At 38.5% G+C, this 19261-nt stretch overlaps 1 protein-coding gene across 5 annotated transcripts in view; it reads left to right on the top strand.

Annotated features, from left to right (window-relative positions):
* Positions 1-98: 98 nt before the first annotated feature.
* ano1a (anoctamin 1, calcium activated chloride channel a) overlaps positions 99-19261 on the top strand; it is a 32013-nt gene continuing 12850 nt past the window's right edge. For 2 of the 5 annotated variants that reach the window (XM_029144211.3, XM_029144209.3), the window contains exons 1-12: positions 1348-1795; positions 5567-5715; positions 8719-9054; positions 12560-12652; positions 13028-13179; positions 15798-15852; positions 15969-16020; positions 16709-16764; positions 16954-16995; positions 17660-17724; positions 18203-18337; positions 18448-18608. In XM_029144211.3, the coding sequence (XP_029000044.1) occupies positions 1726-1795; positions 5567-5715; positions 8719-9054; positions 12560-12652; positions 13028-13179; positions 15798-15852; positions 15969-16020; positions 16709-16764; positions 16954-16995; positions 17660-17724; positions 18203-18337; positions 18448-18608 (1366 nt within the window). In that variant the 5' untranslated portion in view covers positions 1348-1725. Of the gene's footprint in view, positions 297-394; positions 476-1346; positions 1796-5566; positions 5716-8718; positions 9055-12559; positions 12653-13027; positions 13180-15797; positions 15853-15968; positions 16021-16708; positions 16765-16953; positions 16996-17659; positions 17725-18202; positions 18338-18447; positions 18609-19261 lie in introns of those variants that run through there. The other 3 variants (XM_029144214.3, XM_029144213.2, XM_029144212.3) reach the window with 3 other exon arrangements.

Here is a 19261-nt window from a genome sequence, read left to right as displayed (position 1 = left end):
GCTCCGTTGTGACCGACATTGGCTCAGTTCATTCACATTACTGTACACAGGCAAGAAACCGTGCAGATATCAGCCCTTCTCTCACACTGTTGGTGTAGTATAGAAGGAGTTCTCTCTGGGGTCCAGGTCCTCCTATCATTACGCTGCAGAACCCACCACCAGAGCTGCTGCGTGGGAGGAGAGATTCGAGCTGAAGACACCACACACATTTCCTTCTCCGCCCCTTTCGTACACAGGTGAGTAGGAAGTTACCTGGTCAATACATGAACCTACACTTACCTACACACGGGGAAAGGGTGAATATTAATATTCTGGTTCATTCTCTTGTTTTATTTATAAGTTTGAAACTATCCGTGTTAATTCTTTTCCTTTATTTGTTTTATGGGTGTTTCAGGCTCTAGTGCGCGACACTACTGACTGATGACTGGATCGCTCAACACAGTGACTGCAGCTCCTTCAGTTTTGGAATGAGCAGGTACCGTGTGTGCGGATTTGTTTTCTCCTGATTCTTTTCCTGACTCATACATTGCGTCCGGGACGCATTTCTGAGCGACCTGAGGAGATACGCTGCACTGGTCCTGGCTGATGACTGCGTACGTGAAAATCTATGTTACAGCTACACTACGTGTTATTAAAATGACATATGACCGGGCAGCAACGGTCCAAGAGTTGTTTTAGATTCGGTTTCCATGAATACTCATTTAACAAATCGCTGCAGAGCATTGTACTTTCGGTGTTTTAAGTTGTTACTCAGATTTTCCGTCATATTTGATTCAGTTCAGCAGCTCAAATCAATAAAACATTAGTTTTTTAGACTCTGGCGAGCGTTGCTAATTTTTGAAGTCACAAACGTCGCGCGCGCTGCTGCTCAGTTTTGTAGTCGTATAAGCGAGACTACTACAGGATGCGCTCGTGGAGTCTCATCACCTCGCGCCTACTGGAAGACCCCAACGCGAGTGGGCGGCGGCTGACGCTCGAGCTGGAGAGCGAAGCTTCATTCAAGACCTGTAGGATTAAAGACATGCCTCGTGAAGCGACTCAAATAGTATAGTAGAATTTTCCTTTAATTATCCGGTTTCACGTGCAAACAGTTCCGCTAATTGATAAAATAATGTATATTCAAACTGTAGTGATTTCGTTAGTCCACAAAAACTAGTTAAATATGATAGGTGTTTAACATTTGTAGAAGACTTTCGAAATGGTAGGTTTAAATTGGTTCATTTAACGGAGTTAGGCTGGGAAAATAAAAAGTAAATGTAGCCTTAATCTATTTTGAGAACGGTTAAAACTTAAAAACGTACATTGTGGGCACACTTGCAGAAAAGTCACATTTCCTGTGGGAATTGAATGCAACAACATAGGAGACCGATTTGGCACGACTTTTCGTGGAGCTTCCCCGCGTTATTGCTGCTTAGCATAGCGTCTCCTAGCAAATACTAGTGTAGCTCAGGGACACCGTGTCATTTAGAAACATTCCCTCAGAACTGAACCAACACCTGGACTCATCTCATTAGGACAAACACCCTGTGTAGGAGGCAGTTCGTTTGGACGGGTCGGACAGTGTGCAGTTTGACAGCAAAAAGAATAAGTGCTAGCTCTCCATCCAGCGTTTCCATGCAACAAGCGCGAGCGGCTGTGAAGGCACGAGACACACGGAGGGACGGCGCAGTGCAGCAGGTGTGGTTTAGGTCTGTGTAGGAGCCCCGCGCGCGCCCTTTGTACCAGATGGAGCGACGAGATGATGGGGGTGAGGAGGTCGGGAGCGTAACGCACCACAATAGTGCGGAGGAAAGCGGTAAGAGCGCGTGATGCCTGCGCGCGTCTTTGCTTATATTTTGCGAGAAACGCAAGGATATAATAATGTAATATGATGGTGGTGTGTGCGCGCGCTGATTGGTAAAGCTGACATGTCCTCACGCGACCCCCGGCTGATTTAAGGGGACTAGATGTTGATGAAACGCACATGGACGCGCTGAAGGCAGCGAGCCCCCGCGTCAGTGTTGCTCATCGCGTTACAGTCAGATGCTGAGGACTTTGATGATTGGTTTAACATGCGAATTATGATGACATATTGCCATTATTTTTTCATGTCAAATGTGCACAGCTCGATAATGTTGTAATATTCTTACTTATCGTTTTGTGTATTATCAAAAGCAAAATTCACCTGTTATTGTTAATATTTACAAAAGTATAAATATTAATACATTGATTGTTTTATCAACTGTAATCGTCTGTACGTGTGAGCGTTTTACTATAAATTCTGAGAGTTCATCAAGTTGGTTTTTTTGAGTATTTTGGCCACTTGGGGGCAGTAATGTGATTAAGTTTGTCATTAACGAGATGTGTAGGGGTTTATTTGGCAATTTGGATTTCAGTAATTACATAAGAGCTTGACATTCTAGTAATGTTCCGTTGCTTGTTTGCTTGTTCTCCGTCATACTGGGAGCCATATAATAGGACAGGCGATCTGCAACTTGATGGAGGTGCTGATGGTGTGAGGGTGCAGTTGTAATACATTATATTCAAAGGTCCTGTCTGTATCAGGACTATTCATAACATTCTTTATTTTGATGGCCAGTACAAGCTTTGCTGTAACGATTACAATTATTAGAAACTCCAATAATGTGTGGAAAATCTTTCATTTTCTAATGCTGCTGTTGCTGATGATATTAGTACCACACTAATGTTGCTTATTTAACTAAACATGAATAGTAAAGTGACTCATTTATTCATAGTTAGATTTCAGACAGGTGGAGCCTAATGGTAGTGAAAAATGTTTAATGCAAAAATCCAAGACCTATGCTGTGTGCCATCTGTGTAAAGTCACTGCCAAGACATTTGGCAGAGGACATCAGATTTTGAGCAGGGCTGTGTTATTGTAGAATATATCAGTAGGTACATAATAAACCCCCTAGATAAAATAGTTGTGGTTTATTATAACCTAATTAGTATTATCTGGTTAGTGATTTATTTGAAGATGCCAAACAGCTTTTCACGGAAATTCTTTGATTTATGTAGTAGGAAATGTTATTGTACACAAATTATAACATCATAAACTTGACACTGCAGGTCCTCCTGCACAGCTGAATCTAACCCAGAACCACAGATCTGCTGTAAATGTTACTTTTACATGGGGAAAGGAAAGGCCAGGAAATTAACCACTGAATTTGACATCAACAATGAACCCTGTTATGAATTTATGAATATATTGTCACCTTTGTGACAACACATACAAGAAGTGTGGCTGTCTGGTTGTAGTTTGATGATGATTCCGGCATACCAACAGTAATAATTTGGCAAGTCAGAGTGTAAAATATTATGGTGACATTTAGTGAAAATTGTATGTTTGGTTTTACAGGAAACTCAACATGCTTTTCCAGACATGTAACATGAAGTCAGGTTTGGGTAATTTAAGATGCAGATACTAAGCGATACACTGAATCTATTTGTTCCAATTCCTGAGGCAGTGTTAACTCATTGTCATTGCTTTGAGATCACTGATCAATAAATGTGAAATAGGGTTAAGAAGCTCTTCTTAGTGCTTGCTTTAAAAGGACACATTTAGTACTTTCCTTTATCATTTTTACCAGTAGTTTTGGTGCAAGTCATCACATTTCAATGACAAAATATTTTTTAATGCTTACTTACTTACTGACTTAACTTACCTACAAACATACAAGACTGTTGCAAAACAACTCTGTTTTCTCATCTGGCTTTTCTTATGGCCCTGAACCAAATTGGGTACTTTTAGGGAATGGCTGTGACCAAGGTTGGAGTTTAGTGGTATCATGTTTGCTGTAGTGTTGCTTGCCAGAGACAGCAGCCCTTATGTGCAGCAGAATAAAAGGCTTCTTGTCAGGCCAGTTATGCTGGTCAATAAAGTGTCTGTACAGAAAACTTGTTTTTCCTGTGAGAGAAGAAAGTCTTTTGGTTCAACTAAAGTATTTCACTCCATCACCACTTTGGAATTGTAAAATGTTTTTTTTTGTGCTGTAAAGCAACTGATTCCCTTTCACTATTGTAACTTGTTTGTCTTAGTATTTATGGGGAATATACACTCAATGGGCAACGTAGTCTAATTCAATCCAATTCAGTAGCTCTAAAGATAAGTCATATTTTATTGATCCTCTTGGTCTTAGATGATGGTGTTTTAATGTTTTACCCCCCTCAATTATTTTAACTATGTATACCACATCCTGTCATTTTTATGCCTCAGTATAACTGCTGTGACATTTCACATCCAATTCCCATGAAGACAGAACAACCTTGATTGTATTTTTTATTTAAATCTGAAACAAATGTCAGCTTCAAGAATAAACAGTTTTAGGTGAATAAAGGACACGGTACCTTTCACTATTTGTTTCATTATTGCAATATCTCAGAAACCTAACAAACCTGTCAGGAGGGAATTTAACAATACCTGGCAGAACACTTGCTATTATATTGTACATGAGTACAGTGCCAATCTGGAAAGATGTGTACTATATGTTAATACTTGACTTGTTGGCAAAGATATGCATGAGATGTGAAATCTTGCTTAAATAAATAGAAACAACAGTCATTCATAACTGTCGTTCAGGGTCCATCTGAGCTGTCAGTCACTAATCTTTCCTTTGGGATTCACAGTGATTGTTAGAGTGTGATCTACTGCTGTAACCCTCCAAAAATGTGTGTGTTCTCTGTGTACAGTTACAGTAAAAGTAAAAAAAATGCAGGAAGGAATAAGCAGGAAATTTACACTGAAGGTAAACAGTTCACCTCTCTGAACACAGGAAGGCTTTGGCTGCGTCTGCACAACAAGTTGATTCTGACCAGATCAAGAAACTGACTGACTCGTGAATGGAAGGCTTGTGACTGCTTTTAAAATGAAGGGTGGCTATATCGGTCACCGAGGCTTTCTTTTTGAAATTTCAGAAATCTTTATTTTTAAATCTTGAGTTTGTTTGTTATTCTCACCTTAACAGGTGAAATTAAACAAGTGAGATGGGAAATTCTTTGTTTTTCATTTAGTGCATAATAATTCTGCCCACTAATAGTTGCCTAATGATGGTTTACATGTAGATATTCTCTTAAGAAAGCCAAAACCTCTCTTTTAATACCTAAATATTCAGGTTCGAGGGTTTGTTATCATTTTGGATTGACCAAGAACACTGCAGTTGAACAATAACAAAATAAATCCTCAAAAATTTGCCTAACAATTGTGCACACAGCGTACACACAGTTTCATACAATCACAATAAACCAGTATTGTTGATGTTTACCTCTACACAACCTTTTGTAAACGACATCCAGCTGGATGTAATAACCTTAAACTTAGTCAGAAGCCTTTGCTGTAGCTTGGGGGTCTAGCTCTTGTGTAGGAGGGTGGGGGCAGGGGACAAAATTACTAGTCTGTGCCCACAGGACACGTGTCATAATCTTTCCATGGCCATTTGTTTGGCACATGCACACATTCTGAGATTTATGTATTCATTATAAAATGAACTGTTCAAATATACAGGATGCTTTCCAACACTGGCAGTATCTCTCACATGGCTAATGGCAGACATGTCTGTTTCTCTTCCAGGTTCGCCTCCTCTGCTTTGTGAGCACAGCCCACAGCAGAACGAGCCCACCACAATGAGAACAGGTGACACCTACCAGCCAGTCCCTGGGGAGGACAAGAACCCCGACATGGATTTTGTCAACACTAGTTCAAAAAGCAAGCAATCCATAGTAAGCAGCTCTATTTATATTAAGCAGGATTTATATACTGTAGTCAGAACTGTCATTTTGTACATTGTCTGTAAGATAAAGCTTCTCCACTGCATGGGTGGTGTCGGTGGATGTTGCTTTTGATATTGACTGCTGACCCCCAGCTCTCAGTGTAGAAATTGATAGTTGCTTCAAGACAAGATTATATTTCAAATCACTAAGCTGCACACAGTTATCAGAAGCTGATAAGTGATCCTATACATTTGCTGTGCTTTAAATTCAGACTCAGGTGTTAACGTCTGCTCTTAAGACATTATATAGATATGCTCTTCAGACATAAGATTACTCACAGTAAGATATTGCTTGAATAATTTCCAATCCGGGGTTTTTACCCTATTACAATTGGATTTGCATATTTTTTTATAAAGTAGTCATCAAGTGCCAGGGGAAAGTCGTCTGCGTCACTTCATGTACAGTCCTCTGACAGAACAAACTGTTCTGGGGGTTATATTATTTACAGTAGTATGAGATGTGATCCCCACACTTCGTTGACATACTGTAGGAAAGGTTAGGTCACAATGTGCTTCTTGTCATCCTGTTAATGGCAACATATGCCAAACTTAGTAAGTAAGTACAGTAAGAGACATAACCAGACATGTTTGTGCTACTCAATATTGTGATCTCCATGCTGTAGGAGGCACTATGTGGGTGAGGCTAAACTAACAGCTACCCATAGGGCAATTTTAACATATTGCACCTTGTCATACTGTATACATGTACCAGAATGTCCAGAAAAAGCAAATTTGCATAACTTGCATAATATGGGCTGTTAAAGTACCACCTGAGTCGAGGAATATTCTTCCAGCTCAGCAGCCCTCTAGAAATCTCTCCCATTATCACAGCAACCAGCAGCTTTACACCAGAAATCCAAGTTACATGAAGCAGTCCAACCGTTTGTTTCACCACCACAGATGAATAGGAAAATATGTTTTTCTTGGGTTTTGGTGTACCAGTGTTAGTTGAACCTGTAGTGGACAATGTGTCCTTCAGCACCAGCTGCTCCATAAAGCTCACTTGTGCTGTCTAAAACATTTATTGATTGGTAAATCGCTGGGTTGTCTCAGTCTCAGACTTATTATAGCTCTAAAATGCACGTGTGCATGTTTGGGCATACATCATGTGTGGGTGGCTGTGTGCATGTGGAAACCTAGAGGAAAGGACAACCCAGCAGCTTAACAGAAGTTCTTCTACTGAATGAAGTTTACAGCACCACAACCGTATGCAGCCTCTGAATCACAGCAAACGTTGGAAATAATAGCAGAGGAAGTAACAAACAATGCTCGGTGCAAAACCAAGAACTAACGTAACATAACTACTGTACAATACTGATAGGAACATAGGAAACTAAGAGAGATTCATATGTGGCATACTCTAAACAAGCCCCACTTTGATGTAACTCCAAGGACACACACACACAAACACACACACACACACACACACACACACACACACACACACACACACACACACACACACACAGTAAGCAGGTCTACAAATAACCTGCACTTTTATTTCATCAAGTGACAGCATGTAACACTCAAAGCTTGGACTTTTGGTGTAGAACAGTGGTATAATGTGAGGCATGGCTGTAGCGTAAGCAGCTGTGATCCAAAGTTGATATGGCAGAAGGACATGTTTGTATATTGCTCCCTCCCTGTTGCTTACTGCTTCTACCGTGTTTTCTCTGTCAGCCTTCTCCACATTCCAGTATGTCTCTTGGGACAGTAAATGGTGTTACGCAGCCAGTGCACGTGCATGGTGCCCAGAGTTGCTTTATTCCAGTGTACCATGATTCAACATTATTGCTGAGTGTGAATAGCATGAAGGATATTATATTATATCAATGTAATATAATCTGCTTCCCCCTCTTTACCCAGGGCACTCGTGTTGCTTACTTTTTTTTATGCTAGTAATACACTTACAAGAAGTGATCAGGTTATAATCATATTTCATGTCTCCTGGAAATGACCTTCACATACAGTACTATAAAACTGTTTCTCCTATGTGGTTATAACGTGGTTGCCCACTGGATTATGTTCTGCAACATTTCGATTTTTTTCATCACTCAAGCACTAATTATGGGTGTGTGCAAGGTGCACAGCTGTCACACAACAGATCCAATCCTTGCTTCTGGCTTAAGGCTAAAAAAGTGTTTTGTACAGTAATAAGACAGACTTGGATCCTCTTCTAACTTAAACAAACAGGGGTCCTTAATAATTTTTTCAAAAGCTTATTGTACTGTATGTACAGTACAGTAGGTGTATTCATATATATTATAAATATATATTAATATATATTTATATTATTACTTTTATCGTTTACGTATTATCACCAGAATACTCAAAATTACAGTTTTTCTCAAATGCACACATTTATTGGAACTACGCTTCACATTCTCACAACAATAAACACTAATCCTAAACATCTCACCAAATTCCCATTTTCAGGTCAAAATGAATCTTTGCACTATTTTATTTCACATTTGGAGCAAAACCATTCACTTTGGCTCCAAATACAAACTTTACCATCAGACAATACACACAACCCCTTAAAAATACACTACAACATAGTCTTAACACACTGGTGCAAAACTAGCAAGTCTGGAAGTCTCCCCCTCTATAATCCTTGTCACATGAAGGATTCATTCTTCCTAAACTCAAATAACTGATTCAGGCCCAGCCATGTTGAAACATCTAATTGACATCCGATTTGATTGGATTTATGTTTACTGTTGTGAGAATGCGAGGCGTAGTGTTTTATCAATTGATAAAAACTATAACATCTAAAAGGTGTCTGATCTTAAGGATGCTCTCAGATCAATTAACTCTAAGGGTCCAAGAGAACCAAAATGATGGTGGAAGTTTTATGCAGTATTCCAGTGTCTAGTAAAAATACTAGAATATTAAAATGTTTCTATTCATATACAATTATCCATAATACGCTCTCCTTCTATCTTGCCCATAGCACATGAAAAATCGCTATGCGGATGATGGGTCATCGTATCCACAGCTTGGCCCTTACTTCTCTGATGGGCAGCGGCGAGTGGACTATGTGCTGGTCTATGACATCGAACAGCCTGCCAGCGTACAGCAAAACTCATCCATATTTGGCAAAAACAGCTTCATCCAACGGCTGCGGCGCAGACTGAGCAGCCGAGCTCCACTGCAGCCAAAAGAAGACCCAGAGATCGCAGCCCAGGAGCAACAGGCGCACTATCACGAGGATGACAAGCGCTTAAGGCGGGAGGAGTTTGAGGACAACATCCTGCAGACTGGGCTTGAGCTGGAAAAGGAAGAAAAGGTGAAAAAATGGCATGGGTTACAGCAGGAGAAACAGCTGATTGGTATTTATTATCAGTCAAGCTTTCTCTTCTAATAGAAGATACAGTAGTATGGGGCTCTGCAGTAACTGAGCAGGAAGCGAAGTGCAAAAGAAAAGAGAACACTGATTAGGCCAAGTTAGTAACCAGAATAATAGGTTAAAGTTTATTCAAGGTTAATCTCTACATAGTGTATGTGTCGTGGTACAGTGGGGTGCATGCAGGATAAAGGAAACTAACTCAATTAACATAAAAGATGGACAGTTTGAAGCACAGTGAAGGCTAGAGGCGATGTATGGGAGACATAGTATGTAGACAAGCTTTAGCAACAGTAGCTAAGAAAGCTGGCTGAGATGCCGGCTGGGCTGGGTAATATCCAGGGAGTTTGCGTATGATCGGCAAGATACATATTAGGTCAAGAGTGCAAGAGTCGGTGACACCAACAGGAATACTACAGTCTCAATTAGGTCAGGTCAATTACAACCAAGGTAATGGCAATGACTCAAAATGACTAAAAAGCATTGTGGTACCAAACATTTCCTAAGCACATAGCATCAAAGACTAAAATGCCTGTACTATACAAGTGGGAGCAAGTTTAAAACTTGGCTTAGACAAGACTTGATACTGTACGAGAGATCATTACATGGCATTCCATAAAGACTAGGCATGGGGTCCCCTAAAAAAAGGAGTTCAAAACCATGAGATTCAGAAACACTAGACATTGCATGACATGAGTTACAGAAGGAGACGTGACCATGAAGTGGGGCCAATCCAACAAGGTGTTGGAGGAAAGCAACACGGGCTGCTATGGCCCCAGTGTACACAGCACACGGCGAGTTGTACCGTGTATTAGTACAGCCTGGTATTCAAGGTTACTTGTATGAGCCACAGTACAGTGCAAACAAGTTACGCCGTATGGAGGAGGACGAGATGTGAGGACATAATCCGGCAGCCTGCAGCAGAAAGCTGAGAACCGGCATATGGCATCCGCAAAACAAGAAACGTCAGCTGACAGGTGCTGCATCAAGTCTGCACCGATAGAAACACAACTGAATATCCCAGTGCTGCAATGACTCTACTGCTGCCGGTTTCTGCTGGAAGACGTTTCGGATTCTACTGCTGACAAGAAATATATTTGTGTGTATTTGTTGTGATCGGTTTGGGCTACATATGGTCAGAGGAGCTCTGGAAACTAGCTTCAGGATGCCAAGGACGATCGACAGAATAGTCAAATGAGTAAGTATTATATTCAACCGTTTATTGTTTTAGCTTGTGCTGTGAATTTAGAGTGCAGTTACAAGCTGCTTCTTGACGTGTTTTGGACTGTTAAAAAACGCTAGCTTATGTTTCTAAAGTTAGCCTGTGTATTAGCCTGGCTGGCAGCAACTCTAGTACTGATAAAATAATTCATTTCATCCTTTTGTAGGTAATATCGGCGTATCGTCACAGAGACTCTAGGAAGGGACAACATCTTGTTTAACCAGCCACTAACAGCAGGTGAAGAAAAGAAGAAGTTGTTTTTGGCAAAATGAAGAATCTGTGGCTTTCTAACAACTGTCTGCTTTCAAAATAAAAGGCTGCTCAATGACTTTGAAGCAGTGTCTTTATTCAAACACCCTGTTAAAATATAGCCTTTTGTTAAAAATGTAAATCACTGCAGCTCGGGAGATTTGTCAGGGCACAATGCATTCTATGTGTTTTAGGATATAACCATTTTCAGCCACAGCACATACAGTAATACTGACGCTTTTTCCTGTTCTCTGGACAGTAGACAATCAAATGTTTTTGCACATTTTGGGTAAAAAAAAATGTCCAATTTTTATAACACAACTTGCTTTTCAGCGGTGAGGTATCGCTTAACATTATTGTGTTTAATTTCTACACATCTCATATAAGCATGCATGTTTGGCATAAAAGAACTTGATACTGAAAAAGACTTTTAGAAACTGATGTATTAATTGAAGCTTGGGTGTCACATAGATGTCAGTCTAAATAGCTTGAAATGTGTAGGCAAACACTGAAGTCGTTACTGTGTGGGGACTTGAGTGCACCAAGATAATTACAGAATTTCTGTTTAGATAATTAAGTAAAGAAGTATACATAATTGAACAACTTTATATATGATTGCAATTAAATTTTCTTTACTGTAATTTCTTATATACACACAGTTCAGTGTTTATCACAAAATAAATTGTCTGTGTCAAACTAAAACACAAAGGAACTGCAGACTGCAGAACCTACATTTAAATGGCCAGATGTGGACAGCTGCAGACAGGGAACATGAGTTCAGTCCTTTTTTCTGTACAGTACATGTCTTAGAAATGTGCAAGTGTTGCGCTTTTAAGGTCTCAATTTACAGAATACAGTATTAGTATAAGAGTAGTTATGTTTTATAAAATACAGTACACTGCTCTGCAAATGTTTGGTGCCACTCAGCATGTCCTTTATTTGGAAAGAAAAGGAAATGTTATAGTTTACCTAAAATAAGTGACAGAAATAAGAGACATTTTTAATGTTGTGGATAACATTCATATGAGAAACATCATTGTTATGGCAAACAGCACCATCAGAAAACACCAATGCTGTGCTCCAATAACATTTTTTACAGCATTTGCCAGTACACTTCATAATACAGTAGATTTAAACATCACCAGAACACACTTTTACATTTACAGTATATGTAAACATTTGAACAGTAATTTACATTTACCACCTGCTCATTATCGTCAGTGAATCTGAAAATGTGAGCACAATAACAAAACAACTTAGTCATAGTTCTCATTACCCAGATAAATGATTTACTGCAAATAATTTTAATAAGTGTACCTATGAATAAATGTACCTATAATTCAAAGCAATAAAAAATTCTACTGAGCTTTTACACTCCAGCCTCAAAACATTTTTTTTGATTTTTGGGCACTAAGAAAAAGTTTCTTACAGTATACAAAATGTACTGGTGATTGCACTTCTGTACTTTGTTTAATGTTTATATAGAAATATGTGTTTCTGTTGTATTATGAACCTACTCCAGCTACTTTAGTATGTTTACAATTTATATCCCACTACCTACAGTATAATTAGCAGACAGAACAAACATCAAACACTTTTTACTGACTTGGTAAAGGGGCATAATATATAATATACAAAACTTTACAGGAAGTCTGCTGCAGTAGTTTGAAGTGGCTGTTACGTATTTCTTTATCCAGACAGGCCAGTGTGCCGAGCTGAAGGGTGTGAAGTGAGTCTGGCAGTGTGGGAGTTTTATATAACTGTGGAGGCTGCAGAAACAATCTTGTTTAAAGACAGCAATAAAGACATGAGTTTTTTCCAAAGTAAAACTGTCAATCAACACTTCTGCACATCTTTTAACAAAATGAGTGCTGGTCCACATTAGTCAACCAAACCAAATTCACAGTTTGTAGAGGCTATGTACACACAAGCTTGTGCTAATAAATTCAAACTTAATTTTGTTGTTTTCTGAGACAGATCTCTGGAATGGGCTATTTGAAGATCCATGCTCCTTGGAATGTTCTGTGTCGTGAGGCTGAGTTCATGAAACTCAAAATGCCAACAAAGAAGGTAATCCGCCCACTTATATTCTGCATCTGTGTAAAGCATACAATATTTTCTGTATCCTTTTGTTTGGCTTAGTGTGAAGATGAATGTTTCCTGTTGCTTAGCCATTTGCAATAATGAAGTGTTATAAAAAAGGCCATTTTGCAAAGCCTTATAATGAGTCTTGGATAGAAGTCCAATATGTATGCATGCAAATAGAAACCATTTTTCAAGTGCCAAAAATCACTTAGTATTTACAAAGGAACACTGCAAGCACAAACCTTCCTATGAAATACTTAATCACATTCAGTAGATTGATTCAGATTGTGACACATACAAGACACGCAAAATTAAAGGGTCATTAACTATTTGGGTGCACTTTGTTTTCATCCTCTGCAGGTCTACGAAGTGAAACAAGGCAGCAATTTGGTGGAGAAGATCCGACTGTATATTCATAAAATCACAGCCCCTCTTCACCCAAAAGTAGGCGCCAACCAGCAAGAAAACAGAAAACCTCTCTCTCACCCTTTCTCCAGGGAGAAGCAGCACCTGTGAGTAATCCACTGTAGAGTGCTGTGAATGCATCCATCCATCCATTTTCTACCGCTTAATCCCATGTGGGATTGCGGGGGCTGTAGCCCATTCCAGCTGTCTTTGGGCGAGAGGCAGGGTACACCCTGGACAGGTTGCCAGTCCATTACAGGGCAGTGCTTTGAATCATGTTTTTATATTCTTAAAGATATGATGCCATTCTGAACCTTTAATGGATCATGTTGCATTTAAACAACCAGATATTTTGATTAGAAGTTGGTTGGCAGGAAAAATTAAGTGGCTAAAATTACGTGATCAATTTTTAAAGAGTATGGGGTCAGGAGGTCTGTGATGTACTGAGGTGCTGGGGTGTAGTGCTCCAAATGGGAGCACTGGCATTTTTAAGTCATTTGTGGTGTTGACTGATGCGGGTGCTAAAGTTGGAGTCATATGAACTGTTCTACTCTAGGAGTTCCTTTTAAAATCCTTTCTGCAACATTTTGAGTAATTAAGCAATTATTGAAAGCTGACTTGTTAAAAATGCCAAAATAGAATGTCCACTTCTGCTTTTTTCATTTTCTAATTTTAGTTATGTTCCAGTGATAAAAACAGGCCGTAAATAACTGATTTGACTGTCAAGAAAAGAATCATTAAAAGATCAGTGAAGTTAGCTTTTTCTGCACATGGTCTATTTTTGGGCCTCTTTCTGACAATGGCATATACATAATAAAATGAGTATACCTCTGCAACTATATGAATTACTGATGAAAGGTAATTCATTTGTCACAGTTATAATGAAATGAAATTTTTTCAGGTTTGCCCAAGGTTAGCTTCTTTTGTATCTTCTTTTCATTTCTTTCTTCTGTATCTTTTGTAATTATGTAGTATGGAATGGGTATGGAAGTCTATCATACTCAAAATTCAGATGGCAATGTATTTGCCAACTGGCAATTCAATATGCAATATCATCGTTCAATTTGAAAATGCATTTTGCATTTGGCAGTTCAGTATTAAAAGTGGCAATTCAATGCCCAGTTTCATTAATTAAAAGTTTAAATAAAGACTGCATTTCATTTTCTCATGGTTTAGGGGTATCTATTTTCAAATGTGACAGCACACAGTGTCATAAAACGTTGTTCAAACTTGATTGGCCAAGGTTAAACAGTCCAAAACCAATCAGAGTCCACTATTGCAACTTCAGCAAACAGACTGGTGAAGCATCGTAGCTATGATAGTAGTTTGAAAAAAATAATTTTCAAATTACTTATTACTTATTATTGAATTTCAAAATGTCAAATGCAAAATGCCTTTTCAAATTTTTTTTTTCAATTCACGATATTGCATATTGATTTACCAATTGACAAATGCATTGCCATTTGAATTTTGATGATCCTGTTCAATCCCGACAAGTACAGTACAACTAAATTTGCAGTCTTTGAGTCTTTGGGTTGTATATGGACTCATCTTAGTCAATTTTTGCTTTATTGACTAAGAGGTACATAGTTGTATAAGACTATTTACATGACACTACATTGAGAAATCAAAATAAGACGTCGACTGCCAAGATGGTTTTAAATGCACATCTTCCCACTTGTGGATGTCTTGGCATAAATGTCAGCCTGCTGAGATGTATGGACAGGAGAGTGGGCAGTGGGCAGCTATATTTACAGCTCTGACTAACAGCTACAGTAGCAAAAAAACTCCTTCCAGTCCTTCTCCATCTTTGTCATTTCTGTAAACACCCCAGGCCAGTTTCCTAAGGTAAGGTTAATTCTAAATTGCAGTATAACGTGGATTTCAAAACACATAAAACTTTGAAGGGCTTTGAGGTACTCCAGGACTAAAAGTATTAAATTAACTTCCTTCAGAACTGCATTATTAAATTCAGATTAATGCAGTCTGGCAGTGGAGGACTAGTGTGTACTTTTGAAGGCTTCTGTTAGTCTGTTAGTGTTAGAGTATGTACTGTATGGCTGTCTGTCCATACAATGTGTGGTGACCTGTCCAGGGTGTATCACTCTTGCCTAGTGTCAGCTTGGATACGCTCCTGCATCCTAAATTATTGATATTCCTATATCTTGTCAAATGGTTTACAAAACTAATGATATCAGCCTCTGGCCAATACTGGTAATTATGTCAATACATCATACATTACATTCAATCTTTACAGTAAAAAGCTTCAATTCACTGTTTCAAATAATGGAGAAGCTTTTTAACTATTACATGTCCATATAAGCTGCTACGCAAGATGAATAGACATGGTAGATAGTTAGCTTTGGAAGTGTCTTAACAGGACAATATGGTAGGTTTGCAGAATAAGAGACAAATAAATCAGTGAAAAAGTTACATAATGTAGTTTTAATGTTAATGTGGGATGTAAAGTATGGATCAGAGCCGTGGCCATAGCTAACACCGACCACAGTAAAGACATTAACTATGAATGTTCCTCTGCATGGTACACTGCATCCTGATGATTAGTGGTTGCGGCAATAGGGGGCTTCTCCGTGTCTCACTGTCACTTGCACTCTGTGCTTATAGTACTGTGACCTAATACACATTAGACTAATACAGATTGATAAAATATACATGTTTCTGCATTTTCGACTGAAACCAGACCTGTTTTGGTCTTTGTTCCTAGATTTGATCTTTCTGACAGAGACCAGTTCTTTGACAGCAAGACCAGGAGCTCAATAGTAAGTACAGTAGATAAATATATTGGCTTCAGCTAACAGAGAGAAAAGGTAATATAGATGTGTTATGATTTCCATACCTGTGTCTGCGACAACTTCTTCTTTGCTTGGATTATCAGGTACATGAGGTATTGAAGAGGACAAAATGCAGGAGAGCCAGATACTCAATGGGTATGACTGCTGCCTTTAACTCTATTATATGTCATATATATGAAATCTTAAAATCTTTTGGCTTCCACTTTACATTTTATAATACAGTGCTGGTACTGTACCTACAGTATACATTTCTCTGTCATCTACCCAATATAGATTGATGTAAAACTGGACATGTTTAATCTGTCCATCCTACAACTAATCTGACTTTAGTTGTAGAATTATACTGCACAGTATGATCTCGACCCATGGTAAAATTAAATTTTAAAATTAAAGTTAAATATTTAGGTATACAAAGTACAGAATGAATAAGAATAAACAGTACTGCAGATACTTTAGCAACATCTGGACCTGTAGGTCTACCCGAGTTCACAGATGTACATGTGTTACTTTGAAAAGCAAATGCTATGGTTTCATACATTATGATAAATATGTAAGCACATTAAATATTATTAACCTTTGGTTAATATTCATGTTTAAAATATATATATTAATTACAACTTAATTACAACAAGGCCCATGTGTCCTGAGTACTATCATAAGCATAAGAAAAATGACATACAAACTAAGTTGTTATACAGGAAACAGAGAGAGCTAAGACAAGCAATTTAGACTGAATCTAAGAAAATGTCTGTAACTTAAAAGAAGAAACACAAGAAGTAATTTTTCAAAAATGTTCTGGTCCTACTCCTGATTTTGTCTAAAGGAATCACCAGTCTGCTAGCCAGCGGTACCTATGTGTCTGGGTATCCACTGCATGATGTGAGTATCTCTTAGATATGTGATGACTTTAAACTAATGTGAAGAAGTTAAATGCTATTTTTAATAACAATAGCCCAGAAATTTCTGTATTTTTATTTGTATTGTAATACATTAACCATGTTTTTGTAAAAAAAGATATATTTATTAGATATAGGTTTAACTGTTAGTGTGTGTTTCTGTGTTTTACAGGGAGACATTGAGGGAGTGGATGCAGATCGTAATGACAGGAGGGTAAGTACAGACTGTTTCCATGTAATCACACAAACACTTTAAGCCTGCTGAATGCTGATTGAAATGATACAAAAGATACAGATACTAAACCTAAAACATGAGCACTGACATCTTTTTTTTATGAACGTCTTCAGCCTCACTCATACTATTACTGTATGTACAACTTATTTATTGCTATATAAACTGATGACTTCATCTATGAAACAGGGCTTAGTCATATGTTCTTTCTCAATTGAAGGGCTAGTACCTGCTGTATTGCATCACAGTCCTACGGTGGGTCTGTGTAAGACCAGGGTTCTTCAACCCTGATCCTTGAGAGCCACTGTCCTGCTGGTTTTCCAACTCTTACTGCCCCAGCTAATACTGCTGATTGACTGAACACAACTGGTCAAGGTGATCAGTATTAGCTGGGGCAGACCTATTTTCAGAATGTAAATTAATAGCCTATAAGAGAAAGGTGCAGTACAAGCCAATCTAAGTCAAAAGTCAGGGAGTGAAAGAAACTGAGATACAAGATAAAAACATATTGCTTACAGAATAAAACCTGAATTTAAAACAAACAAACATTAAACATGGTTTTTCATGGTTTCAAAAGCAAATATGAGATTAAAAAACTAAAACTATATTAGAATTAGTTATTACCATGACTTGCTTCTTTTCACAGCTGTTGTATGAAGAGTGGGCCTGCTACAGTGTCTTCTACAAGTACCAGCCCATAGGACTCATCAGGTCAGGTCCATAGCAGTATTTTCACACAATTACATTTTGAGTTCTTTTCAATTTACAACAAATTTTATCCTAAGGCACTGTACGAAGTAAGGTTTAACATAATAAAAAAATACACACTGAAATACATCTATATATAATGATACAGAAAAACATATCCCAGATGACCACTGGGCAATAGTGGAGGGGAAAAACTAACTTAAGAAACTTCCAGCGGAAACAGACAGGGTAGGCAGGTATCCTGGCTTTGACTGGTTTATGGCCTTGACTGGTTGGTGTGATCAGAATTTGAATACAAAAGTCAGCCATTTTGGTCTTTCTGGTCATTCTAGTAATGATGCAGTATCTACAGTATAGTAATCCTCAGTGCAAGGGTAGCACTAGTACAGAAGACAGATTCACTATGAAATTGACATAGTGTAGCTTTATATTTACTGTGCACTGATACTGTAATGTTAAACTCTGGTGTCTCATCCAACAGGAAGTATTTTGGGGAGAAGGTTGGACTTTATTTTGCCTGGTTAGGAGTTTACACACAGATGCTGATTCCTGCAGCCATCATTGGAGTCATTGTATTCCTCTATGGCTGTGCCACCGTTGATGACAACATACCCAGGTACACAGTGTTTTCATTATTTTTATTAGTTGTCTAGTAGTTTTGTACTCTATAGTCTCCCTGCTGTTCTTACTCTACCTGCACAATGCATCTGTTTGTTGTGTTGTCAGCATGGAGATTTGTGATCCCAGGAACAACATCACCATGTGTCCTCTGTGCGACCGCGTATGCAGCTACTGGAGGCTGGCGACGGCATGCGGTACAGCCCGAGCCAGCCACCTGTTTGACAACCCAGCCACCGTGTTCTTCTCAGTCTTCATGGCCCTGTGGGGTAAAGACACTGACTAATCATGAAAACAGAACGTACAGTAGTGGGTTCAGTGAAGTTCACTTCAGTGAAGCAAAGCTGGAGTTCAACACCACCTCAAGATGCCATGTCATTTTGAGAGTAACTTTTTATTTTTACTTTTTCTTTCATTTTCACAAATTTTAGCAATATTTGTTTTAGGAGTTACTAGGCTTGTTAAGATTTCTTTTATATACAAAGTGAAAAGAGGTATCGTGGTGAAAGATGTCACAGAATTCTCACAGTAGAACCAGAAGCAAGCATTGGGTAATTTACAGTAGCTATCTAATGTAATAGCTTATTTTCTGGCCCACAAATACAGCAGAAGACAGTTAGAGAGAGAGTTAATCTACACCTTTATGTTTAAGTCAAATATAATGTAATCTGCATAGCATTAGAAATTCATAACATGCTTCCTAAAAGACAGTTTGTGCCATTCATATTTTATATAAACAAAATAAATATAGAATTGATAATAGTTGCACAGTGCCTTAAATTGATTGGGCTGTAAAATGTTGTGATTATCTTGTTTCTTGTGGACAGTGCACAGATTACAGTTTCACACAAACATTGACAATGTAAAAAAGTTCAAAGCCCAGTGGTTTACAGACATGTAATAAGGTGTGATATAGTCTGTG

The sequence above is a fragment of the Betta splendens genome, chromosome 3 (genome assembly GCF_900634795.4).
Source record: "Betta splendens chromosome 3, fBetSpl5.4, whole genome shotgun sequence".
In the NCBI taxonomy this organism is placed as follows: domain Eukaryota; kingdom Metazoa; phylum Chordata; class Actinopteri; order Anabantiformes; family Osphronemidae; genus Betta; species Betta splendens.
This window is presented reverse-complemented; position numbering and strand designations above follow the sequence as displayed.